Below are 26,760 nucleotides of genomic sequence, written 5' to 3'. Positions count from 1 at the left end.
AGAGAGAGAGAGAGCATGAACAGGAGGGGAGGGGGAGAGGGAGAGGGAGAAGCGGACACCCCGCTGAGCAGGTAGCCCTGGACCTGGGGGTCAATCCCAGGACTCTGAGATCATGACCTGAGCTGAAGGCAGATGTTTAACCAACTGAACCACCTAGGTGCCCTGTAATAATTTCTGATAGACTGCTTTCTGGAAGGAATGGATTCCCATTAATGTGGCATGGTTTCGGTGTAACTACATTATGGTAGGTGAGATGCCAATTGTTTTTTTCAGTGGCTAGTGAGATTCAGTCTCTTTTCATTCCCATACTGTTGGTTTTACTGTTCCCACATCCACCATTCTCTCTACCCACCATTATTTTTTTCCACTTTGCTTCTAGTCTTACCACATTCCCCAGGACCAGGCTGTGTGTGTGAAGGCACAGAAGCTCTGTGTTCCAGGATTGGGGAAAGATTGGTAGGGCAGGGGCATAGAACTCTTGCTAAAGCCAGATGATTTCTTGGAGAATGTTCAGGAAATTCTCTGGTTTTCTTCTTGGCATGATTTTATACTCTTCCTATGCCACACCCATAGAGCGAAGGCACAAGATATGGAAACTTCAGAACCATTGCTCTAGGGGACTTCAAACTTCCTTCACTGTTTATTTTTAAAGCTCAGAAGAGAAACTCCAGATGATGGTACACACATTTTATAATCTGACATAAACATTAACATTGGGAATCACTCCAGCTCTAGAAAATGACACCTACTTAGTTAACTCCTGGTTGTCATTTTATCTTTTCTTTAACTTCTTATCAGATTTCTAATTTCTTTTTAAAATACGATTTTCCCATAAATTTTTTTTATCTTGACACTTTTGCTACAAGTAGCTAAAAATTAATTTTGGGAAAAGGAATAACTGATATGATATGAAACAATTAGGACTGAGAGCAGATTAAATGGACGAAAAGCCTATGTTGGGGAGAAAAACAACTCACAGCTGCAGATTTGGTTAGAACATTATGTTTAGGCCATTTGGGCCTCTGTCTCCGGGTTGCAAACTCAATAATGGTGTTTTCTAAAATAGCTTCCAATATCTTGCATGTGCTTTCAGCATACAATAAGGCAGACTAGTAAAAAATACAAGTGTAGTTTTCTGGAGAGATAGGAATGATTACTCCCAGCTGAGCAGGTAAAACATATTGCTACATGAAGAATGTGCTCTTTGCTGATTCTCAAGGTTTTATTTATTTTTATTTTTATTTTTAATATAAAGTGTCAGCATACAGAAGCAAGAGAAAATTCACTTGAAAATGTCGGAAAATAAAAGAAGCATAGCAATTTGTATTGCAGGTAAAAATCCATTTTAGCCAGCAAACAAACAAGCAGGGGCTGAGAAGCTTGCTGATGGCTTCTTTTGTTTCTTTTTGATTTAAAGCCTCATGCCTGTAATCTAATTAACATCGAACTGAGTTGCAAGTATAGTGGCCTGTTTGGTTCAATAATAATACATTTATATGAAAGGTTAATGAAATGAATTTTTCCTCCATTCAATTCATTAAAAATTGTTCTACAATCAACGGTTGCTAATGGAATAGAGATTAAATATTCATGTTCATAAATTTTCTGTGTCAATTCTGATTTTCCTTCATTTCTGCCTCCATAGGTTGAATTTTGCGAGTACAAGAGTTCGCAGACAAAAACCTTGATTTAGAGGTTAATTGCACGCCATTAATTCTTTTATCAAAGAGGTAGTGTGGAATAGTGGAAAGAGAAAGAGTTTGGCAGCGGGTTTGTCTCACTTTGTAGCTGTATGATTTGGGGCAAGTTTCATAACCACCTCTTTTGTGTAATAGGCATTATAGGACCGTCTCGCAAGACATTGTGAGGGTTAGTGATAAGCTATGGAAAGCACCTAGCACTGTGTGGGGCACAGAGTTAGCAGCTGAAGGAATGATAGCCAGAAAAGTTTTTGGAAAATAAAACACCTACATATATGCAGTAGAACTTAGTGATGTTTATAGTGGCAGGACTGCTATGGTAAGATGGGGCTCTTGTTAATTCTAAAATAGGTGTCATTGGGATGCCTGGGTGGCTCAGTCGGTTAAACGTCTGCCTTTGGCTCAGGTCATGATCCCAAGGTCCTGTGATCAAGCCCCACATCGGGCTCCTAATGGAAGGAGTGCTCTCTCTCTCTCTCTCTCTCTCTCTGCCAAATAAATAAATAAAACCTATAAAATAAATAATTAATTAAAAAAATAGGTGTCAGGCTTGGGCCTTACAACCTTGTAAACCTTGTAATTTTCATAATCGGTGTGTCAGTATAGAGCCTCTGGGAGGAAAGACTGTTTCATGTTTCTACACACAGATTTTTGATTTTTTTTTTTTTTTTACTGTATTTTTGGTCATCTATTTTCTGCCACCTCCATCTTCTTTTTCACCTGGGCCAGTGAACCTTATTTAAACTACATATGATGTTTTTCCCAGATAATGAATTTACTAGATAATTGAAGCCTACCCAATCAATTGCCAAAGTGTAAATATTTTTAATTTTTTTTTAAAGAGAGGAAGAGGGGAGCAGGGGGAGGGGGCAGAGAGGGAATCCTAAGCAGACTCCACACCCCATTGCAGGGCTCGATCTCACAGCCCTGAGATCACGACCTGAGCGGAAATCAAGAGTCAGCCGCTCAAGCGAGCCACCCAGGCACTCCTACTTTACAGGCTTCTTAAACAGAAGGTGCCAAATGTAAATTAACTCTTTCCCTAGTGACTCAAGGTAATCATATGATCATTAATTTTTGTTTTGTGTCTAGTTTTTGTCAGTCCCTGGCCCACTTCACCAAAGGTGATTTCTGATCTGCAGGCTGTGAAGCAGATGAGCCACTTGATTAAATAGCAAATACCAAATAAGAGTAACAGTGAAACAATCAGTTCTGTTCAGCTTTTTAAAAAGTGGCTACTCTGTGTTTTGTATTTCATACGTGAAATCAGTCAGCAATCATTGTTACAACCCTTTGAGGTCATCATTATTCTCTCTATAAGTGGAAATGGAGGGGTGCCTGGATGGCTCAGTCGTTAAGCGTCTGCCTTTGGCTCAGGGCATGATCCCGGCGTTCTGGGATCGAGCCCGACATCAGGCTCCTCCGCTGGGAGCCTGCTTCTTCCTCTCCCACTCCCCCTGCTTGTGTTCCCTCTCTCGCTGGCTGTCTCTCTCTGTCAAATAAATAAATAAAAATCTTAAAAAAAAAAAAAAGTGGAAATGGAGCATGAAGTTTGGTGAAGTTAAGTATCTTGGCCAAAGGCACACAGCTAGAAAGTAAATCAGGACAGGATTCCAACGTCAGCCTTCTGAGTCCTTTCTCTTTTCACCACAGCTGCGTTGGGAGTAAGGCACGTAGCTTTAGTTCAGAGCTTGGTAGTAGTTATTTCTCTCATTTAATATATCCCCTTTCAATTTCCAGTTTAGATTTGTGTTTGGAGGTTTGTTGTTAGAGTCAGACCAAATTTTAGAACTGCATTGTCCATTCTAGTAGCTACCAGCCACTCCTGGCTATTTAAATTTGAAGTAATTAAAATGAAATAAAATTTCAAATTTAGTTTCTTAGTCACTTTAGCCACATTTCAAGTGCTCGGTGGCCAAGTGTGACTGGCTAGAGGCTGCCATCATTAGAGAATACCGAGAACAGTTCTATCATTGTAGAAAGTTCTATTAATTTATCCCTTTTTCTAAGTGAAACATATGTAACAAAATATATAACAAAAATAATTTGCATGTAAGGAAAGAAAAAAAGTAAGTAGCATGTATGTATCCATACAGGTGCCTATTTGATATAAGAGGGTGACAACTTATTGAGGGGGCACCTGGGTGGCTCATTCAGTTAAGCGTCCAACTCTTGGTTTCAGCTTGGGTCATGATCTCAGGGTCCTGGGATTTAGCCCTGTGTTGGGCTCTGGGCTCAACACAGTCTGCTTGTCCCTTTCCCTCCCACTCTGCTCCTCTCACTCCTTGTGCTCTCTCTCTTTCAGGTACAGATAAAATCTTTTTTTATTATTTTTTTAAACAACTTATTGAGGACGTGGATTCTATGCCTTCATTTTTATGTATACATTTTTATGTGATATAATGTGTAATTTATAATGTATAATAAATGTGATAGTAGGTAATTTGTATATATTTACATTTTTCTCATATGTCTTATATCTATTTTAAGTACTAATAGTCTTTTATTTTCCCATACAAAGCATTCCTGAAAGTCAAATATATAAAATATTAAGAAGGAAAATATTAAACCAGAGATTGACATGTTCAGTGAGTGGAAAGTGTTAATTCCTAGATAACTAAAAAATAAAATCTCAAATCATGCCTTTCCCTTTTAAGAATCATTTTTTCATGTTCTCTAATTTTATTCTTTTCCATCACAACTGAGCATAGTTAGTTGTTCTGTGTACATCCAGTGATATTAAAGTTTTTCTGCCTTTGGCACCCGGTAATCATTTTCGTTTTGACCCAGTTGTGTTAAATTATAGATTAATACTGTTGCTTTTTAGAAACGAGAATTGGCATTTCTATTTTCCCCATTTCTACTCATTTTTAAATAAAATAATAAGGGAAAATTCAGCAAAGTAGTTAGGCAATTTATAAACATTGTTGAAAAAGGTGGCGATGATGTGGTAGCAGGTGGTATGATTGGCTAGCAAGCATATCACCATGTTATAGACATATTTATTCTTTAGAAAATGTAAAAATGTTCAAACAGTGAAAGATTAGCAATATTGAAGTATAACATGAGAAAGTAAAGATTAATTGAAAGCAGAATATTTGTGAGTGCTTGAACTAGGTAACAGATTGTACATATAAGCAAACACGTGTAATTTTATGTAGCATTACATATTACATGTATTTGTTCTATATTTTATGTCCTAAGTATATATATGTGCCCATGAGCATAGTAATTTACCTCATCACTCACTTGAGCTGTGGGAGAGTACCATGTTATGTTATGACCAAGTTCAGTGATGTTTTAGAACTGGAAACCAGAAATGGGATGTTCAAAGTAAAGGCTTCCAGGTCCGTCACTGCTTCCAGGAGTGCTTGAAGGGTGAAGAGCTTGCTGTTTCCCCCATTTAGTCTTTGAGTGTTTGTACTTTAACCCTGTTTTAGCCCATCTGGACTGCTGTAACAAAATACCATAGACCGGTTGGCTTAAACAACAAACATTTATTTCTCATTGGGAAGTCCAAGATCAAGGTGACTGCAGATTTAGTGTCTGGTAAGGGCCCATTTCCTAGTGAATAGACAGGCCATGTCTGTTCCTTGCTGTGTCCTCATGTGGCAGAAGGGGAGAGGGAGATTTTGGGTCTCTTTTATAAGAGCACTGATCTCATTCATGGGGGCTCCACTCTAGACCTAATCACCTTCCTAGAACTCCACCTCCAGATATCATCACGGTGGGGATTAGGTTTCAACATACTGATTTGGAGGGATACAAACGTTCAGTCCATTGCAGACTCTCTGAGATGAGAGGAATGGCCACATAATCAAAAGCAAATGCTAACAATTTCAACAATAGGCATGAATACTTTGGTTGTTAGTTACATTTTTATTACTGCTGAAATATTACAAGCCCTTACTATTAGTAAGTGGCTACTGCAGGTAGCAGTCAAGACATTTAGAGCTTTTTATATTCTTCTCCTCTGGACTGCGAGTAGCTTGAGGCTAAGAGTCCTGCCTGTTTCTTTTTATTTGTGGTACACATCACAGTGCCTGGTGCTGTAGATTTTTCGGGAATATTAATGGAAGGAAGGAAGCATGGAAACTTATTCTTGTAACCAGTTGTATTTGTATTATTTGTGAGGTTATTGAGTAGCATGTGTGGAATAATCATTGAGGGTTCTTTGTGGTGAATGACTCTGCAACACTTGAAACTCTCGGCTTTCCACCTTTAGTCCAGCGTATTCACTGACACCCTTTAAGTTTCTCTTCTTGGCTAAAGCTTTAGGTTAAAACCATTATTCTCAGGGTATAGGTGCTCTGAGTAGTGAGTCCATGTTGCTCTTCCTTCTCCATCTGCTGCATAATCTGTGGCTAGAATGTGGTGTACATGAGGGGGTTGCTGAGGTTGGCTGGGCACCAAGTGTTCAACATTGCTCCAAGGGCACCCCGTTCCTTGCTGTGCTGGGCATCTACTGCTTCTGCTCAATCCTTGATGATCAAAATTTGCCCCTTTCCTAGATGAATTAGCTTCCTGTGAAACCTATGATGGTAGGAGTAAAACTAGTAGCAGGAATCGGTAGGGGAGAAGCAGATAGGCTACAGCAGATCACATCAGTTCTCTCGAAGCCACGGTAAACAGCTATGAATTTCAGCACATCTTGACCTTTGCCTTGGAAAAGGCTGGCAGAAGATCCTGTGAGTGGCTGCTGAATCTCTCAAGACTTGACAATACTAATTCGTTTTAGTTGGGTGGATCAAATTTTGTCTGGGAGCCTTAAAGCTGTGAGTTCCCAGTTTTAAACAGTCTTTTAGGGAGCAAGGGGAGGAGTGAATGAAGCAATGATAGGAATTGAATCATATTATATTGAATAATAGAATATTTGAAATATTTCTTAGATTCCCCTTATATTCTGTTGGTCTGTAATTATGTATTATGATTCTCTTCTCATTAATCAAAACAGCTAATTTTATTGTGTATTTACTCTGTGTCAGGCACACTGTGCTAAATTCTTTTTATTCTATCACAGTAACCTGCGGTCTATGTTTTATCATAATCAGTTGAACTCCATAGTGGCATTTCTCTCACAAAAGTGTAGATAACTAATACAGATAACTAATTTTTATTCAACAGCTATTTGTATGTGCAATGAGTATTGTATGGAAAAAGTTGGGGGAGTCCCAATCTATGAGTTTAGAACAGGGGTTTGTCAGAGTTTGATCTAATTATGCTTTATGTCTTGACTGGGATACAACTCTTTTTTTTTTTTTAATGTTTTTTTATTATATTATGTTAGTCCCCATACAGTACATCCCTGGTTTCTGATGTAAAGTTCGATGATTCATTAGTTGCGTATGACACCCAATGCACCATGCAATACGTGCCCTCCTTACTACCCATCACCAGTCTATCCCATTCCCCTACCCCCCTCCCCTCCGAAGCCCTCAGTTTGTTTCTCAGAGTCCATAGTCTCTCATGCTTCATTCCCCCTTTTGGGATAAAGAAAGGGGGGGTAATCAGATGGGATACAACTCTTAAGCTTTTAAGTGAGGAGATCATATAAAGTTGAGTTGGGGGCTCTGGAGGGGCCTAAGGGAGGACCAAGGAGACCTTTGAGCCTTCTCTCTTGTACCTCTTTTCAAAATCTTCTGAAGAAAGGAAACCAGGATTCTTTTCCTTGGAAGCATGGCCAAGTTGTACCTTTTCTTATCTCATTTCTGAGTGCCCTAAGAAAACGACAAAACATGCACACTCTTCTTGTGTAACTGCCGTGTAAACTTGAGACCTTAACTTGCATTTAATACTGAACTTTGCCTACCTGGACAGAATAGATAAATCATACTTTTCAGTGATCTCATTGTCAGACTGGGAAAGCAGTTCTTTCAGTGAAGTAATGAATGATGTTTTGTTTTAAATATACAAGAAATTATCAAAATTCATTGAGACTCTTATAAGATTTTTGTGTGTTTTCCCCCCCAGTTTTATTGAAATAACTGTGTTAGTTGAAGGTGTATGGTAAGATTTGCCTTATATATATTGTAATTGTAATTGAAATGATTACCACAGTAGATTTTTGTGTTTCTTAAAATATAGACCTGAAATAAAAAACTACAGACATTTTTTGTCTCTCTCCATAAATAATAATAATAATTTACAGATATTTGGCATATATATGTGTATATATAAATAAGTATACTTTTTGTTTTAGTTTACATTTTCTAGAAATGCTATATTAAAGCTAAACTATAGTTTTTTTAGTTGGAATGTAGTATACATTGCCTCTTGGATTATAAAAATCACCGAAAATGTGACATGAAAAGGGTAGTGACAAATGTCTATAAACACATTAAAGATTAAAACCGTGGCTGAGTCCATTGAAAGGAAGTGATCTTATGAATTAGTAATGAAAGTGCATTTACAGGTTATTGTCTTACTAGGGTCTGAATTCTAACAGCTGCTGGTAGTTTAAACTAATAGAAGTCTGAATAGCCCATAATTGAGTATTCATTCTGTTTATGGATTGTTTCTTAATAGAAACACTTAATAATATTACCTATCCTAAATTACTTACACAGGGAGTTATAAAAATGAAATAAGATAAGTAAGTACATATGTTTTGTATACATGAAAAGTGCTCTTGTTCAGTGTATATAATATAAAAATATAAAATTTTGTATTAAGTTTATTGAGTGGCAGTTTTAGGAGTTGTTTGAAACTTCATTTAGATGCCATGAATATAATTTGTGACAATTTCAAAGTATATTGGACTGAAAAAGTTAAATGTTTGTTATAAACATATAATAAGATTATTTAAGTGAAACAGAAGGCCAGGTATTTTAGAAGTAGATGTCATATAAGCAGTGAGTGTATCAATGTCATTTTTGTGTATCATTTAATCAGGCACGATGTCCTTCAGTAGTTATATGCTAGTAACATTTTGTTCATTTACTTCTTTTTACTCTGTGTGCCTAAAAACAAACTGCGTATCTTAAGACTATTCTAAAATTTAAGTATTTTATTAATTTTCTGGCCCTTTCTGCAATTAGCTGGAAGGAAAGATGTTTTCTAAAATCAGAGTTGTAATACTAGTTTTTAAACTAATCCAATTAAAGAACACAAAGGACAATAATCTTATTTTGTTTCCGAGCGAAGCATGCATATTTTAGATATCAACTTTTAAATATTATGTCTGAAACACCACATTAAATATAGCCATGTTATATTACTCATTATTAAAATTATCTTAATAACCATCACACATTGATTTTTCCCTTTAATTATATAAAAGGGGAAAATTTGAAGTAAGTGGAATTTGAGTGTCTCTCATGTATCTCGCACCGTACCAGATACTTTGGTGAGATATAGAAAAATCTACAAACACCCGTCTTTGAGGAGCTTGTGTGGTTAAAGGTAGGATAAAAAATATTTTAAAAAACATCCAAAAAAAGCAATTTGTAATGCCAAAGAATGTTGTAGAGTTAATAAATGTTCTAGAAGTGAGAAGAGTGAAAGTTTTAAATATAATTTCCTTGAAAGAAGGAGGCTCACGTTTTAGGATGTTGGAATAAATCAGAATTGATTTCAGACTGTTTACTAGGTTTTTGAACCAAGACAATCTCCATCTTAGACCTGCTGACCAGTTGTTGTAATAAAGAATCACCATCAGCCTTCTTGGAGCATAGTGTATAAGTAAAACACGCAGTATCTTTTCTTTATTTCCAGGCATACTTCCGACAGGGTGTTGCCCTCCAGTACCTCGGACGTCATGCCGATGCCCTGGCAGCCTTTGCCTCTGGACTGGCTCAGGACCCCAAGAGTCTCCAGCTTCTGGTGGGGATGGTAGAAGCTGCCATGAAATCTCCCATGAGAGGTAAATATGAAAGTATTTGGTCTGACAGCAATTTAAAGTAGGACATTTCTTAGCCTTTGAAGACTTTGGACTCAGGCACTGAAAACTGATAGGTTATCAAATTTGCCAAGATTGAATATTTTGCACAAAGGAAGATCAAGAATCACTGTCCATAGCTGATGTTAATGAGGTGGAATGGGATGGTGGTAAGGCCACTGGCCCAGAAGCTTATGGACCTGGATTATATTTTTTTAATTTTTCAATAACTATATGACTGTGTGTGAATGAATTAACTTCTGCTTTCAGGGTTTTCTAAAGAATGGATTTCAGGGTTATCTAAAGAATACTTTTTTTTTTAATAGCTCTAAGATTCTGTACCTCTAAATCACAACACCTCTAGAAGTAAATTGATTTACTCAGTGGGACCAATATGCCATCTAGAAATAATCAAATAAGAGAAGATACTAGACATTCTAGTATTTCAGAAAAGGAAATATGGATCTAACTGTAGGCTGTGTCTAACATTTTTCAGAGGAACATGAAAAGATTATGTTGAATTAAAAGGAAAGAGAAAAGACAGACACTGGTTTACATGGTTTTCTCCTGTTGTTACTTCTGTTTTATACCCATTGGTATTCTGGAAGAACAATGGATTGAAAATAGTACTGGAGGTTGGAGGAGTTCTAAAGCCCAAAACCGATTGGCTTCACTTTGAGGAACATTGATTTTTGCAGTAGCCCTTAGACAGATTGGGCTGAAAGGATGCACCAGTTACCATTTTTGCAGTGATGGAGACACTAAGGCAGATTGACGTCAAATAGTAGACAGCTAATAATGTTCCATATTAATTAGATTATGTCAGTCAGAACTCTGTTTTATCTCCGAAATGGTATGTTTTTGAATGAATCTAAAAATTTTGATGGCAGTGTCATTAGACATTTTATCTACTTTTGAAAATATTTGTGAAATATTTTTTGTTTTGTGAAAATATTTTAATATATCGGCTAATACAGTACTTGGCTCAAAATAAATGCTAAATAAAGTTTGATGAACTAAATGGGATTCATATAGTCTCTGGGTGATTCATAGCTATAAAAAAATGTCTTCCTGGAAGTGGAAGGTTGCATGTTTTAGAAAAAAAGCGATAAGGAAATCTCTCCTCATGTGATTTTATAACCCCGTACAAAGCTGACTCTTTGCTTGTAGGAACCTAATGGCTTCTCCCACTGGGGGACCTGCTGTTAATAAACTCTGACTTAGAGCAGATGCGCTTTGGAGCTCCAGGGCTTGTGGGGGGAAGTGGACAACAACAAAAAAAATCAATCTGTCTCTCCTTGCCATTTTCTGGCATTTTCTCATTCTCTCCTTATACCCTTCTGCAAGTAATTTACATGGAACATTTTTTAATTTAGTTCATGAAGATATCACTTCTTTATTCTGAGGTGTTTCTGCTGCTGCCTTAGAATGCTGGAGTGAATGTGTTGAGATCAGCAGAATCATACTTACCGGTTTGCCTTTGAAGCAATTTGTTTGGATAAATGTAAGGAAATCTTCCCTGCACTGTGAGAAATCGCTCAGTGCTGCCGTCCCCCTTAGGGTTTTCTGTGCCATGTTCTCTCCCATCTTATGCTGAGTGACCTAAGGCTGACCCTGGAGAAAGCTGCATCTTACAGGTGCCTGGAGCACTTCCATATTTTCTCCTCTTGCCTTAAGGCAATTTGATTTATCTCATTTATTTTTAGCATTGCTTTTACCACTGTGTCTATTCCAGGTGGGTTTCTTTTATCAACATTTTATAGAGGCTGTTGCTTTGCACGGTGTTGTTCTGGGCATCATCTCACATCTTAATGACCTCTCTTTTTGTCATATGGTTGTAATTCTCAAAATCTGTCATCATTGCGGCCCATTTTTTACCCACTGTTTATTTTAGCCTCACGCAGCTCTCTAAGTTCGTGCTGTTGTGTAGCGGTGCGGTTTGGGTCACTGTACACGGAGGTTTGACCTGTTGTTGTATCAGTTGTTTTTGTTTTGTAATTCTTAAATGCAACAGAGGAAGCTCCCTAGTCCAGGTGCTTCTATAAGGAAACAAAGCTCCAGTGATCTGCACAGCATCCCTGTGGTTCGGCCTTTTGGGGAAGTTTCAAGATTTCGTTTTTTTTTTAAAGGTAGGACCAATCCACATCAACATGTCCTTGTTCCCAAATAAATATGTCATATTTATCCATATTGAAACTTACTGATTTTTTTTACTCGTTTTTTTTTATATTGTTACTTATACTGCTAACTGAATTAAGTCTCTTTTACTTTGTGTAATCATTACTTTATGGTTTCACTCATGTTCACCAACCAAGATAGCAGTTAAACTACTTCTCCTGTAGATATATTTACACCCTTATAGATACTGTATTTCCTTAAATCGTTAATGAAAATATAAAAATAAGTTTAAATATAAAATGATACGCTTTTTCCTGACCTCTCACGTTATCCTTGTCCTGTTTTCCGTTTCTCCTTTTCAGGTAGCCTTTCAGCAATTTCAGCTCATTGTATCTTATAAATGTTTATGCAAATTTGCATGGTAGAGCATAGTGCTACTGCCAACCAAATTCAATAATATAATTACAAAGTGAGATTGAGTTTACCTTTATTTGTTCCTCGAAAGACGCCAGGGCTGCTTCTTGCTGAGTGTTCTCTTGTGTATATTTTCTCTCCTCCCGTTAATTCGGTAATCTAAAGACTATTACATTTATGGGCTATCACCTGTCGTGGTGTTTCTACCAGCTCCAGAGGATCCAGGGAAGCTAATTTTGTGGAGTGCTGGTGGAAAATGGCTGTGGAATGTATAAGCTTTTCTCTCAGGGTCAAGTTGGGACTCACCTTTTATTTGCCTAATTGCCACCCACCCTCGGAGAATTCTTTCCCTTAGATTTTCTTTTAGGTGGCAGTCACTTCACAGGAGGCCTATTTCTGAAATGTTCTCTTACAAGAAGATTAGAATCGAATCGCAGTGCTGCCATTTGCTGTTGCATCGACTGAGCAAGGTTGCTTCCTTTCTCTACACCTCAGTCCCTACCTGAGGAAAATGACAATATATACCTCCTAGTCTTGTTTGGAGAATCCTCCGCTAGAAGGTATAAGCTGGCCCTTGCAGGCCGCCTTGCCTTCGGTGTGATGCACTTGTCATCGAGGAGCGCGCAGCAGCCGAGTCAGTCCCGCTCTTGTATTTACGACAGGCACGGTGGCGAGGGTGTGGATGAACGTGGCACCGCGCCCGCGGTCCTCTTGCTGAGTGCGCACTGGAGAACTTTGGCTCAGACCCCAGTGCCAGGAAAAGCTGCATTTCTCCCGAGGGTTGCTGTATTTTTATTTAAATGGTCTGGGAATTTTAGAAGTGATCTTTATCCTTTTGCTTTGTCCTCTATGTAAAGTGTAGAGCCTGAAATGTCCTGGCCACCTTTAGGCAAAGGGGGGGGGGGGCTTACAGACTGCCTGCCTACATGCTGAGGTGTTTGTGTTTTTTTTGTCTTATCCTTGCTTTCTACTCGTTCTGACTTCTGTATTTTCTACCTTTATTTCTATGGAAGGCCTTTGAATCCTTTTGGGACGATATACAGACAAAACTGGGGAAATGTGAAGTGGCTTAGACAAAGTGCTAAACATGTCAGTTGTTTTCTTTTCTTTCTTTCTTTTTTTTTTTTTTTGAGGAGGGTTAAGTTTTACTTTTTGTATAAACCAAAAGTTTTCTAATTGTGGTAAAATATGGGTAACATAAAATTGACCATTTTAACCATTCTTAATTATACAATTCAGTGGCATTATGTCCATCTACAGTGTTGTGCAACCATCACCACCATCCATCTCCAGAACTTTCTCATCTTCCCAAATTGATACTCTGTCCCCATTAAATAATAACTCCCCATTCCCCCTCCCCTGGCTTATGGCAGCTACCATGCTATTTTCTATCTCTGTGAATTTAACCACCCTAGGTACCTCATATAAGTGGAATCATACAATAGTTGTCCTTTTGTGACAAGCTAAGTGGTTTTTAATTTAGTTGTCTCTTTAAGGAATCACCCTAAGAAAAGGTGAACATTAAAATTAAGAGAATGTTATGAACCTCAACTCTAAATTTTTTTGGGGGGGAGTACTTTACCCTCATAATGCTTTGCTTACTTTGTTACCTTTCGTTAATTGCTGTTCTCTCTTTGGATCACTGTGTTGGAGATTCATTTCAGAACTGTTTCTGTCAGGCTCCTGGATTTGCAGTGCAGTACTATATTTTAGTGCTGTATCCAAGCATAATTGGTAGTGGTATCACCAGGTTTTTAGGAAAATTGAAACTTTTTAAATCATGTATGTATGGAAATGTTATAAGGGTACTGGAAGAGTCCAGGTCTTCATAGTGCCATAGACAAACTGAAATCTGTGAAAATGTTAATTACCTCAAACGTGATCCACAGGAGACAGTAGAGTATTATTCCTTTGGAATAAGGCATTGTGTCTGTTAAGTGCATTTATTCCTCAAATTCTATACATTTTTTAATTCTGTGTCTGAAATTTATCCTTTGTTCTCCTTTTGTTTCGTCATTGAAAATTCAGGGCTTTGCTTTTAACTGGTTCTGCTGGCTTTTATCTCTCCTAAACCGGTCCATGCTTTGCTTTCCTCCCAGTACGAGCTTTCTAAAATGTAAGTCTGATTGGTCATTCTCTTATTCATAATTCTATTTCCCCCACTGTTTACAGGATAGAGGCCAGCCTCCTAGTATAAGAGATCTTTCCTCACTTTCATTCTCATCTCCAACTAAAACAACCTGCAGTTCCTGGAAAATGCTGGTTTTTTATATCTTCAATTTCTATTTAAATGTCACTTCCTCTGGAAGGCATTCCCAGACCTCTGTGTGTGGAGTTAGCACTTTGCTCCTTTGGGGGCCTGTAGCATATCCTGCCAATGCTAAGAATGCTGAATTGAGAGTTATATCATTATTATATAATGCTAAAGTGCTGATGTCTAAATGATGACACAGTTCTTTCTTGTCCTTTAACTTTTTATTTTATATAAACTGAAAGAGTTCTGTTGGACCCATTCAGACATAGAAGTGACAGATCACTGTGAGGCACCATCGTGTTCAGAGATATTAAATCCCAAATCCAGGGATGTTAATATGCGAATAAATGTGTATCTCAGAACTGATAAAATATAGTATATCTCTTAGCTGAGTGAGATTGTTTATTTTATTATTTTTTTAAAGATTTTATTTATTTATTCGACAGAGATAGAGATAGCCAGCGAGAGAGGGAACACAAGCAGGGGGAGTCGGAGAGGAAGAGGCAGGCTCATAGCGGAGGAGCCGGATGTGGGGCTCGATCCCATAACGCTGGGATCACGCCCTGAGCTGAAGGCAGACGCTTAACCGCTGTGCCACCCAGACGCCCCGAGATTGTTTATTAATAGTCTGCTACATTCCTACAAGCTCTTCAAATGTCAGGAAATGTGACTTTGTTCATCTTAAATTCTTAAAGCCTACACACTTTGAAAGCATGTAAGTGGTATTCAGTGAATGTTGCAGAGGCCCTCCACATTCTCACGGAGTTGGTTTAACATTGGCTACTTCATATATCATGCATAGTTTCTAGAAGGAAAAGCATCTTAACAGCTACAGGCTGATAATCTGTTTTGCCTAGCCTGATAAAATCACAAAATTAGTCCCTTTGCTAGTAGTCCAAGTTTACTCTAGAACAGGGATTAGAGTAGTAGAATAGTAGATTTGGAAAGAATCTCAGAGATACCTAATCTCGCCTATATCCTACCGCTTTTATTTATCAAAAGCACGGATACCTGCTAACCGGCGCCTCCGACTAATGAGCGTGGGCCAAAGAGACATAATTACAGCCCAAAGCAGAGAATTTTGACATTTAAAATTCAAATTTACAAAAGTGAAATGGACTTTTGTGTACATATCGGTGCACATATATGTCACATAGAGGTACACACATGTATGTACATGTGTACGTATGCGTGTGCTGATGCATGCATGTACGCAAGTATATGCAGACACATGCATATCTATAACATTTATAGATTTATGTAACCATCACCAGAATCACAATCTATACATCTGACCAAGTGAGGAGAATGAAGGTGTGCGGCTTTGAAATCCAAGTCTTTTTATCCTTAGCTAAGTATTTTGTCCATTATTCCACATCTGCTTCCTTTCTTATAATATTCTCTGGTCCCTTCAAGCTGGCCTGTTCTTCATTGTCTATCATCCCATGTACCTCTCTTCTTCTGGCACCTTTGTTTAGGACAAAACTTCTGCCTAAAATACCCTCTACTCTCAGAAAAAAAACAAAGACTTGTCTAAGTCCTACCTACCCTTTCTTCAAGAAATCAAGTTATGTTTCCATGAAGCTTTCTGATTACCCTTAACAGTCACTCCCTTTTCCAAACTCTTATAACATGTATATGAGCTTGCATTTAATTTATCTGTTAATGTATTTATAGTCTCTTTATACTGCAAATGGAAATTTGTTCTTTTACCTTGTTCCTTCAACTTCATTGTTATTTAGTGAAAATTTGTACGATTGAAGATTTCTTTCTTTCTCTCTCTCTCTTTTTTTTTTAGGGGTCATCTTCCAGGTACTTCCCTCAGTCCTCTGATTGTGGCGATGTTCTCTCTTCTTTCTAACATTATGTAATTTTAGAGGTTCAATGAGAAGCCTCCTTTTTTGAACTTGGCTGTGGTTTCTATGGTTAAAAAAAATCACCAGCTGAAGCATGGTATCTTTGTTGGCTGTTAGTCATTTTGGGCTCTCTGTGTCTAAACGCTCTTCCTGTGTTTTGGGAATTCCCTATGTTCTACTTCTTTTTTTTTTTTTTAAAGATTTTTATTTATTTATTTGACAGAGAGAGAGAGACAGCCAGCGAGAGAGGGAACACAAACAGGGGGAGTGGGAGAGGAAGAAGCAGGCTCATAGCGGAGGAGCCCGATGTGGGGCCCGATCCCATAACGCCGGGATCACGCCCTGAGCCGAAGGCAGACGGCTAACCGCTGTGCCACCCAGGCGCCCCCCCCATGTTCTACTTCTGCCTCCTGCCTTCCACTGTCAAAACTGAAATCATCAGGTCCTAGTGTTCCCATCCTCCTTTGCAGCTAGGATCCACCTTTGAGTCAGGAGCTAAAGGCTCAAAGAAGAAAAGCTAGCACAGAATTTGTTCTGCTGGTGTTGGTTGGCAGTCGGGATATCTCTATTCTAAAGGTGGCCTTCGGTGGTGCTGGAGGCAGCATTGGAAGCTGTGATGTCCTGTGTTTCGCTGCGACGGTTGTTGCTTTCACTACGGAGCTTTTGTGGCATGATTTTGACTGTGGGTCTGGAGGCCTGCTTTTTCGCCCTTGGCAGTAGCTCCTCAGTGCATTTCTTTTCTACTTACAACCAGCCAAGATTGGTTTCTTTTGTCAACAACTAAGAATTTTGCCTGGTATGGCAGCAGAGAGCCTGGCCTGAGCGCCCTGCAGTGGGTTCTTGTCTTGGCTCTGTCCCAAGCTGTCTGACCTTGGGTGAATCACTTCAATACTTAGATGCATCATTGCTAAAATGGGTATTTTCAAGGTCTTTTCAGCTCTAAAATTCTGTTATTTTTGCTTCTGCTAATTGGCTGGTGGGATGCTAATAGGATCATCATTGGCTGCCAAACCCATCAGCGGGTACCACCAAATTCTGCTCACATTGATTTCAGTATGGTACTGTTCTTTTCTATTCTAGTAATTCCTGGGTTCTTGTGCCTGTATTTAACCCTATTGGTTAGCTAGTGTTTATTGGTACTACGCACCCTTGCATCTTGACAGGTGTAAAAATGTTCTTTGTTCTCTGTTTAGTGATCTGATTGAAGGGGAAAAATGCTTTAGGCATCAGTAGGTTTTGAGGTTTCTGTGGTAATGTTGATTCAGACGAGAGCTCCTCAGTGTAGAGTTGAAATTCAAAGTCATAAATTGTAAAAATTACATTTTAATGCAGTACCGTTGGCTGAGATATTCAAGATTTAAAGAGACCAGCCTTTTAATAGTTTTTTTTTTTTATACATATGCACAGTGGAACAACTAATGTGAAATAGTTTTTCAGGTAAGCTAACAAATGTGTTGTAAACACCCCATCATTGTCATTGGCTCTGCAATTGTCTTTAAAAAAATGGGAGAAGGGGGAGAAAGCACTTAGGGGTCATCCACATTCAAACCTAGCTTCAGGTGGAAAGAATCTCTGTGGCTTTCTAACCCCCAATCTGTGTTCTTTCCAGACACACATGAAAATAAAATGAGATCAACATTAATTTTGTCTCCTGTCTTGCCTTAGTAAATTCAGATGATTTTTTTCTTTTATGGTTTCATTTGTCACCCCAACAAAAACTGATAATACTTTTTTATTTGGTCATATTGGTCTTAGAAGCAGCAGTGGACGCTGGGTTGCAGTGAGGACGATGGGGATTTTGTTGGGAGAGCTTCTTTTATTGCATCTTCTGGGGAAAAGGTAGATGGAGTTTTATTAATCAGTCATTCAGATTCAGATTGCACAAACATCTATTGAACGCCAGATGTGTTAGGAACTATCACCTGTGTGGCAACGGCCACTAAGTTTTCAATTTAGTGCCCACATCGTGCCAATTGCTATGGAATTATTGTAAAGCATTCAACACTCTACAGCAGTCTTCGCATTTAGCTGGGGAAATGCCTTAAAAATTAACACACATGGAACAATTCTAAAATAGTTAAGTGTCAAACGGCAATACCTACTATAAAAATGCACCGAAGTTTAGATACAAAGAGTCAGATGGGCTGGAGGGCCTGAGGATACCGTACAGTGGAGTCTGAACTTGAGGGATGTGTTTATAAGATTTTGAGAAGACAGCAGGATGGCGGAGGGAGAACTGTTCAGGGAAAGTGGCGTGTCATATTCAAAGAAAGACCAGAAGAGAAGGTGAGTGTGGCTTATGCATGTGCAGTGGGGAGAAGGGGACTACCTCCCGGACTGAGGCTGGGGTTATGGAGTCCTGTGGATAAGTGGACACTGGGGGTGGTGCTAGATTGAAGGTTGAAGAGTTTGTACTTGATATGGCCCATAAAGAGGTATGATACACATTTGTTTCTAGAGCATATTAAAAAAGATTGTTTTGTATATCATCCTACATTGTCTTGTTTCCTTCTTTTTTTTTCCCCCAGACTCCCTCGAGCCCACTTATCAGCAGCTTCAGAAAATGAAACTGGACAAGAGCCCCTTTGTGGTCGTGTCTGTGGTTGGGCAGGAACTCCTGACAGCTGGCCATCATGGGGCCTCTGTGGTTGTCTTAGAAGCTGCTCTCAAGATTGGCACCTGCAGCCTCAAACTGAGAGGTTCTGTTTTCTCTGCCCTGAGCAGTGCTTACTGGTCTCTTGGAAACACAGAGAAGAGTACCGGATACATGCAGCAGGACTTGGATGTAGCCAAGACCTTAGGTAGGGTTGCTTCTGTGTTTTATTTCAATACAGAAAGGAAATAAGGAAGGCTGATTAGCCTGACATGGATGGGAATAACATATGCAATGAAAAGTGAGTGTGTCTCTAGAACGTTCTGTGTTTTAGAGTACTTAGGTCTTCGGGGCTTTTCTTATAACAAGATACCAAGACTCCCAAAAGGCCAAGATATGTGGTTTAACATATTCATTGCCCTCTTCAGAGATTTGGGCTCACAGATTTAATATCCCAAATGGTAGTATTGATGGGTGAATCTTTCATCTTAATTTTAATTTTTGCATAGCTTAGAATGCATGAGCACTTTGTCAGAGGTAACAGTACAGTGCAGTGGTTAAGAGTGTGGCCTGTGGAGCCAGATGGCCGAGTTTAGAATCCTGGCTCTGCCACTTACTAGCCATATGACGTTCTGCAAGTTGCCTCACTTCTCGGTGCTACCATTGCCTCATTTGTAAAAGAAGTGTGGCTTATGATTATAATGGTTGTTACAGTGATTATTCAGTGATTTGCAGCATTGCAGTAAGAGAAGAGATACAGTAAATCTATCATCAGTGCACTTGTAAGGAAGCAGCATGTTGTAGTGGGTTTAGTTAAGTGACTGAATCAACAAGCTGACGGTTGTTCAGAACCAGAGGTCGTTAGCAGAGCATTGAGGTGACTCATAGCAGCTGGTTAGTGTCAAGGTCTTTAACCCCTCATTTCCGGGATCCCTATGTCCCTCAATGTAGTGTATGTTAAAACAACAGTTATTGTCCAGAGCTTGGACCATAACTTACTACACAGAGTCTTGTAGAAGAAGAAAATACTTTTCTAAAAGAAGGCAAATGAAATCTTAGCTAATAAAGCTGTGGTTCTTAAAATAAGATGGGCATTATAAATTATAAATAACACTATAACTTAGAGAAATTTTATCTTTTTTTAAAATCCAACTCAGGTGACCAGACAGGAGAATGCCGAGCTCATGGGAATCTGGGCTCTGCATTCTTCTCCAAAGGAAATTATCGGGAGGCTCTCACTAACCACAGGCATCAGTTGGTGCTCGCCATGAAACTCAAGGATCGAGAGGTAGGAAGTTTACCTGTAGAACAAAAATTTTTTTTTGAAACATGGAGTCTTTTTTGCTGTTCAAAATGTTTTAGGTACCCTAAAATGTTGCTTTTAGAAGTTATAATCATTGCCTCTATCTCTAATCAACGATCAGGTGTTGAACATCTACCATGTATAGACCGTGGGGCTATAGAATTGAATAAGCTTGGTCCCTGACCTCAGGATCTAACAATTTGCATTGCTCAGATGCATGGCTCTTATTCTATTCAAATATGAAAGGAGGAGACCCATGTAAAATTAACAAAAAATTATATCTTCATGATATATCCATTAAATTAAAGAAGCACACATTTGCTTTATTTGAGATGGGGTATTATTATTGCAAACTCTTCATGTTATATTCTTTGGTGGATTTTTAACTCAGGTTGTAGAAGCATATTAAGTCTGATTGAGAGACCTGAATTATAATGATAAAGAATATCATCCTATCTTTATTAGAGAAAATGGAATGTAATGTTCTCAGAGAATTGATATCCAGTAGATGGAGCCTGATGAGAAAGTGCTTGCAAAGTGGAGAGAGGGTGGAGTTTGGGGTGAAAAAGATCCAGATTGGAATCCCTGCTATAGTACTTTCTGGCTCTGGGATCTTAGGGAAATTATTACTTAGCTCTTCTTTGCCTCTGTTTCCTTACTTAGAAAATAGTGATTGTATTTATTCCATACACAATTGTGATAGAATTATAAATAATACATATGTGCCTAGAATGGTACTTGGAACTCAATGGTAGCTTCTAATATAATATTATTAACAAGAAAGAGAAGGGTAATAGAAGCAATAGCAGATTTATGAATCAATCTTATGTATTGGGAGATATATTTTGTTACATCTTAGAATTTCACCGTGGACATTATAGAGATTAATTTTATTATTTAAACGACCTACCATCTATGAGTCTCTAGTCTCTAGTAGAACATGGTCAGTCACTAGGAAGGAATTGGGGAAGAAAAAAACCTTTGTTTTAATGGTGTGCTGGAATCGCCCCTTGGGACGGGGAAAGACATAAAGTCTTTCTTATCCATGGGTGTCAGAAAAAAGCCTTTGAGAGCTGCCAAAATATATCATTCAAGGGAGATCGACTTTAGGGGACCTTATTTTCAAAAGAGTTACCTAAATACTTTTCTCTTTGCCTATTTACTCTTAATTTACAAACAATTCTTATAAGCCAGATGATCTGACTTCTTGATGTTAAGAGAAGGATAAGAGTTGGACTTGGACACAGATATACTGATGGCATTTAGTGAGAGCCAGGTTTAAGAACTAAAACAGCGTAGTTGTCTAGATAGGGCTATTTAGTGAGGGCTCAGATGGCTATAAATATGTCAAGAGCTGCATTTATATCTATTTTCCTGACCTTTGGGATGCATATTTATTAGCCCAATTACTTCATGTGGTAGAAAGACTTGTAATTAGGACATAGGATCATCATAGGTATTAAAAAAGAGAAGTGAAAATTTTCTGCCTTCCCTATTCTTGATAGTGTAATTTTCTTTAGCCTGTGTTTTCTGGATTTTATAAACCTTTGCTGTACAGTAAGTTGCTAAGAAATCGTTGGTTATAAGGATGGAAGGGACCTTGAGATAATATTGGAACCAGTTCCCTCCCCAAATCTTCCCTTCTTGGAATTTCCTCCTGCCACAGACACCCTGTCTCTCCCTCTGTTGGCGTCTACTTAACCACTACTATGGTAGTTCACAAGCCTGCCTATTGGGAAACCCTCCTTATATAAGTAAGACTGATTTTTACCCCTCTGGGACTAGATAGAGAATGATCAGCTACCACAATTAATGGCCTGTGGCCCCTCCTTTCCCAAGTTGAAAATCCTATTAATTTTCTTTTTTTTTTTCCTTAATTTTCTCTTCAAAGTTTCTCATTATCAAAACTTGAATAATTTTTACAATCCTCTTATGGCTGTTCCACTTTCACTGTTGCCCATTCTGGTAGCCGGTTAGCCATAGGTTGGCTACCACAGAAGACTTCTTTCGGGATGTTCTAGCCCCTGCTCCTGCCCTGTGTTGACATATTTATCTGATTTCTAGACTGACCTGTGTAGAATTTCTCCTTTCACTCACTGTGTTTCTTCTGTTGTAGTTGCCTCTGGAATCCTAGGGTACTATTCATTTTCTTGAGAATTTAATGTTATTTTCTTACTTTTTCTCTTAATTTTTAAGGTTCTATTTTAGTGCCGCTGCTTGTCTATCTGCATTTTGCTGGAAATCTTTATTCCCACATCCCTGAAACCAGCCAGTAGTTGTTAAGACTAGAGTTAATACTGGTCCAGAACTTAAAGGAACATATAAAATGCCTAACGAGAACTATTGCAATGATATGTATTTCATTCAGTTTCAAAGTTTTAGTTGGCCAGTCTTCTGTGATGTAATTCAGTTAAGTGTGACGTCTGCCTGTAAAGCACCTGACATGTATAGCGCTGAGGGTTCGGGGCCTAGGCAGTGGGTGTGGGTCACTCTCCTTGAGGGGCTTATGTTCTCTTTGAGACAGAACTTTAATATAACAAAAATATCAAAACAGTGCTTGAGCAATGAATAATGAACATTCTCTTTAATCACTACCAAGATGCTCAAATTCCAGAAGAGAGAGAGAGACTGGTATAGAATTGTGGGAGCTTTGTGAAACAGGTGGAACTCAAGTTGGCTCCTGAGTGAGATGTAGAAATTGGCATGCAGGCTTCTAAAATCTGGTTAGCGTATCAGTCATGTGATTCCTTATATCATTCATGAGGGATGAGTTAGTTCACTGTTAGCAAAGATCAGGGACTATTTCCTCCCAATTAATTCATTATGGTCACAGACTTAGTTTTTATTTAAAGGTAGTATTTATTTTATCCAATTATATAAAAAATTCATTAAAATAACCAACCATAAGCCTACTATTCTTTTAATATTTTAGGTATCTTTTGGTCATGTATGTACGTAATGATTGTTTAGACCTATCCAGACAAAAATTGAAATACTATTGTGATACTTTTATAACTTCTTTTTTCATTAATATTTTTTCACTTAATTTTTACACATTTCTGTATTTCATTAAATGTTCTACTGAAAGTCTTATGGTTTGATCCCAAATTATTTCATCTATACCCCTACTGTAATACGTTTAGTTTGTTTCAAAATGTTTTGGTATTATAATATCTGGAAAAACATCTTTGTAAATAAATATTTGAACATATCTCCCATCATTTCCTTTGGCTAAATTATAAAAAGTGGGCTTGCTTGGAAAAAACATATTAAGGCTTCTGTTACTTACTGCTAAATAGCTCTCAGAAAGGCTGTGTCTGTTTTTAGTCCTACCAGCAATGTATCAGATGTTCCATTTGCCTGCACTGGCCAACACTAGGCATTACTAAGTAATAAATAAAATAAAATAAAAAGTAAAATTGATAAGTAAAAAAAAAAGTGATATCTTATTGTTTACTTTGCATTTCTTTTTTTTTTTTTTAAAAGATTTTATTTATTTATTTAACAGAGATAGAGACAGCCAGCAAGAGAGGGAACACAAACAGGGGGAGTGAGAGAGGAAGAAGCAGGCTCATAGCGGAGGAGCCTGATGTGGGGCTCGATCCCAGAGCGCCAGGATCATGCCCTGAGCTGAAGGCAGACGCTAATGACTGTGCCACCCAGGCGCCCCTACTCTATTGTTTTTTTAAGATGTATTTATTTGTTAGAGAGAGAGAGGTGGGGGGGAGGGGCAGAGGAAAAGGGAGAGAGAGAATCTCAAGCACTCCACACTGAGTGCAGAGCCCCATGCAGGGCTCAATCTCATGACCCTGAGATCATGACCTGAGCTGAAATCAAGAGTTGGATACTTAACCAACGGAGCCACCCAGGCACCCCAGGGCTGACTATTTTTAAAAAATACCTTTTATAAAGAGCTTTAATACTCATCCTATTTTTTTCTGTTGTAATGTTGGTTATTTTATTTTTTTATGTATTTATTTTTGATGTTGGTTCTTTTATATTGATTTGATCCTGGGCCTTGTGATATCAGCCCAGTGAGCTGTTGGACAGTTTGTGTTCTAATGCATGATTTTAATTATTGTTGCTTCATTATGCCTTTTACATCTGCTACTAGTTTCATAACATTATTCTTTTAAAAAAATGTCTAGGATATCCTTGTCTCCCCTCACTACCCCCAAATAAACTTTAAAATCATGTCAAATTTTGGAGATTCTTCCATTGGTATTTTTGTTGGAATTTACATATTAATTATGGATAAATTGATGTCTTTTCAATAGTCAGTCTTCTATTCAGGAGCCTGATCTGTTCTTGTACTTCATTTCTTATGGTCCTTAGTCATCTACACTTTTAGGGACACTGTTGATGGCATATAGGAAGGGTGTTTGTTTTACATGTTTGGTGTGTTTGGACCATGTGAAAATTCTCTCATAGCTCATAATTTTTTTGTTGATTCTTTTTTTTTTTTTAGAGATTTTATTTATTTATTTGACAGAGAGAGAGAGACAGCCAGTGAGAGAGGGAACACAAGCAGGGGGAATGGGAGAGGAAGAAGCAGGCTCCCAGCGGCGCAGGGAGCCCGATGCGGGGCTCGATCCCAGGACCCTGGGATCATGCCCTGAGCTGAAGGCAGACGCTTAATGACTGAGCCACCCAGGCATCCCTTTTTTGTTGATTCTTATGAATTTTCTTGTAATGGGAATTTTTTGCAAGTAATGATAGTTTTGTGCATTTGTTTCCTTATGTTATATCTCTTTTTTTCCCTCTTAATTATTGCACTCGTTAGAACTTTGAGAACTCTCCCCAAAAGAATCACTCTTCCTCTTAAGTATGAAAAGTTCAGAGAATGAACTTTTTATGATTATCCTATTCTTACATTGTATCTGTGACCTCAAATTGTACCTTGGTTTCCCTTTTGCATTATTTTGATATTGAAATAAAATAATAGGAAACTGCCTTTTGAAACAAAAACTAACCACCATGAATGCTGTGACTGTAAGAATAACAAGCTGCATCTTTCTGTATTTTATATCTTCAGCTATAGTACATTTTAATATTTTCCCAAATAGTTAGATAGCAGCCTGGAACCACTTTATCCACTTACCTTAGAAAGCAATAGGTTTTTCTTCTATATAGTTACTCTCAGATGCTTAATAGGAGGGGCGATACCTTCTCCACAGGAATTTTTCATTCTAACTAACCTTCTATCTGCTTTAATGGTTTGAAAATTAATTTCAGGTGCCCACAGAGACCTTCCTATGAGCCAATATTAATTGTCAGAAGAGTGCATAAATTATGTTGTATTAGCGATGTTGTTCTCTATTCAGGGAATCTGATATGCAAATGCGCTGATGACTCTGAAGTTTTTTCATCAGTCTGATTTCTCTCCTGAGCATCGTATTTCTTTATCCAGTTGCCTCCTGGACACCCACCTTCAATTCTGTCTGCCTAACTTAGCCCTCAGTCTGTGCCCATGTCTGCATTTGCTGTTTGTCCTGTTATCCAAGCTGCCTAAATCTCATGTTTAGCTTGTTACTAGGTTCTCTTTTTTCCTGGCAGTCTCTTTTCTGGCGCCCGCCTTCTGCTGTGCCATCTTTTACCTGGACCCTTGCAGAACTTCCCACACTTGCTAACATGTACTCGCCTCCATGTAAAGAGGAGAGTGTCTACTACTTGGACCTAGAGCATAGCCTGAAGTTTCTGCCGTAAGTAGGTAATTTCTTTCAAGTATAGTGTAGTGTGGTTGAGAGTGTGAACTTAAATAATAGACAAACTTGAACTTTGGCTCCACCACTTATTACCATATGATCCTGAGAATGATACAGACTCTTCTAAGTGTGATGGACATGGGAGTTGTTTCCAATTTTTGGCTGTTATGAAAAAGCTCCTGATAAACATTCTTGCATATATCTTTTGGGAAACATCAGCACTTATACCTGTTAAGCATTCGGTCATGTATATGTTTAGATTTACTAGATTTTTACCAGCTTTCCAAAGTAGTTGCACCAAGTTACGTCATCAGCAATGTAAGGGACGGTGAAGCCTTAATAGCAGTTAAATAAAAAGTAAAAAGAATATGGAAACACAAATATCTGAGTAGATAATTCTGTAAGTGATTGTGGTAGTAACTACTTTGCTTATTGTTGTAAACATTAGATGAGTTCATATAAAGTGTATCCTTAGCACAGTGCCTGAGACACAATAGGAATTCAAACACGGTGCTGCTGTTATTATTGGCATTACTGTTGTCACCATCATTTAAATGATTCCTATGCAGTTGCATATGCCTATGTAATAGCAGAGCTTAATTCAGTGTAAAATTGTTTTCCCCCAGATAGTCAAGTAAACTGAGCATGCATGGAAGAAGTGTTCTTTATCTGTTAGGTAACTTTGTATACTTCTTGTCACCCTGGAGAATATAAATACTGTAATTTGTGAAATCTGTTTTAACTCTGCCCCGATTCTAGTTTCTTCTCGATTTGATTCATCACCTACAGAGATCTTTGAGTTATCCCCGGAAAATTCAGCTCTGATCATACAATTTTCCTGCTTAAAAGCCTTTGATAACTTTCTCTTGCCTTCAGAATAAAGTCCAAACCCCTTCATAATCTTTTCCCATTACTTTGGCTACTCTGTATACACCTTATCA

At 38.2% G+C, this 26,760-nt stretch overlaps 1 protein-coding gene across 1 annotated transcript in view; it reads left to right on the top strand.

The window, feature by feature from the left end:
• The window catches only part of TTC28 (tetratricopeptide repeat domain 28), a 416,616-nt gene that overhangs the window by 113,464 nt on the left and 276,392 nt on the right, over positions 1–26,760 (top strand). Inside the window, 3 exon segments of the mRNA XM_045791231.2 lie at positions 9,414–9,561; positions 18,747–19,019; positions 19,969–20,099. Of these exon segments, the coding sequence (XP_045647187.2) occupies positions 9,414–9,561; positions 18,747–19,019; positions 19,969–20,099 (552 nt within the window).

Source organism: Ursus americanus, chromosome 30 (assembly GCF_024610735.1).
Source record: "Ursus americanus isolate L20-20 chromosome 30, mUrsAme1.1.p, whole genome shotgun sequence".
Lineage (NCBI taxonomy): Eukaryota > Metazoa > Chordata > Mammalia > Carnivora > Ursidae > Ursus > Ursus americanus.
The sequence above is the reverse complement of the archived record's forward strand: the minus strand, read 5'-3'. Positions and strand labels throughout refer to the sequence as shown.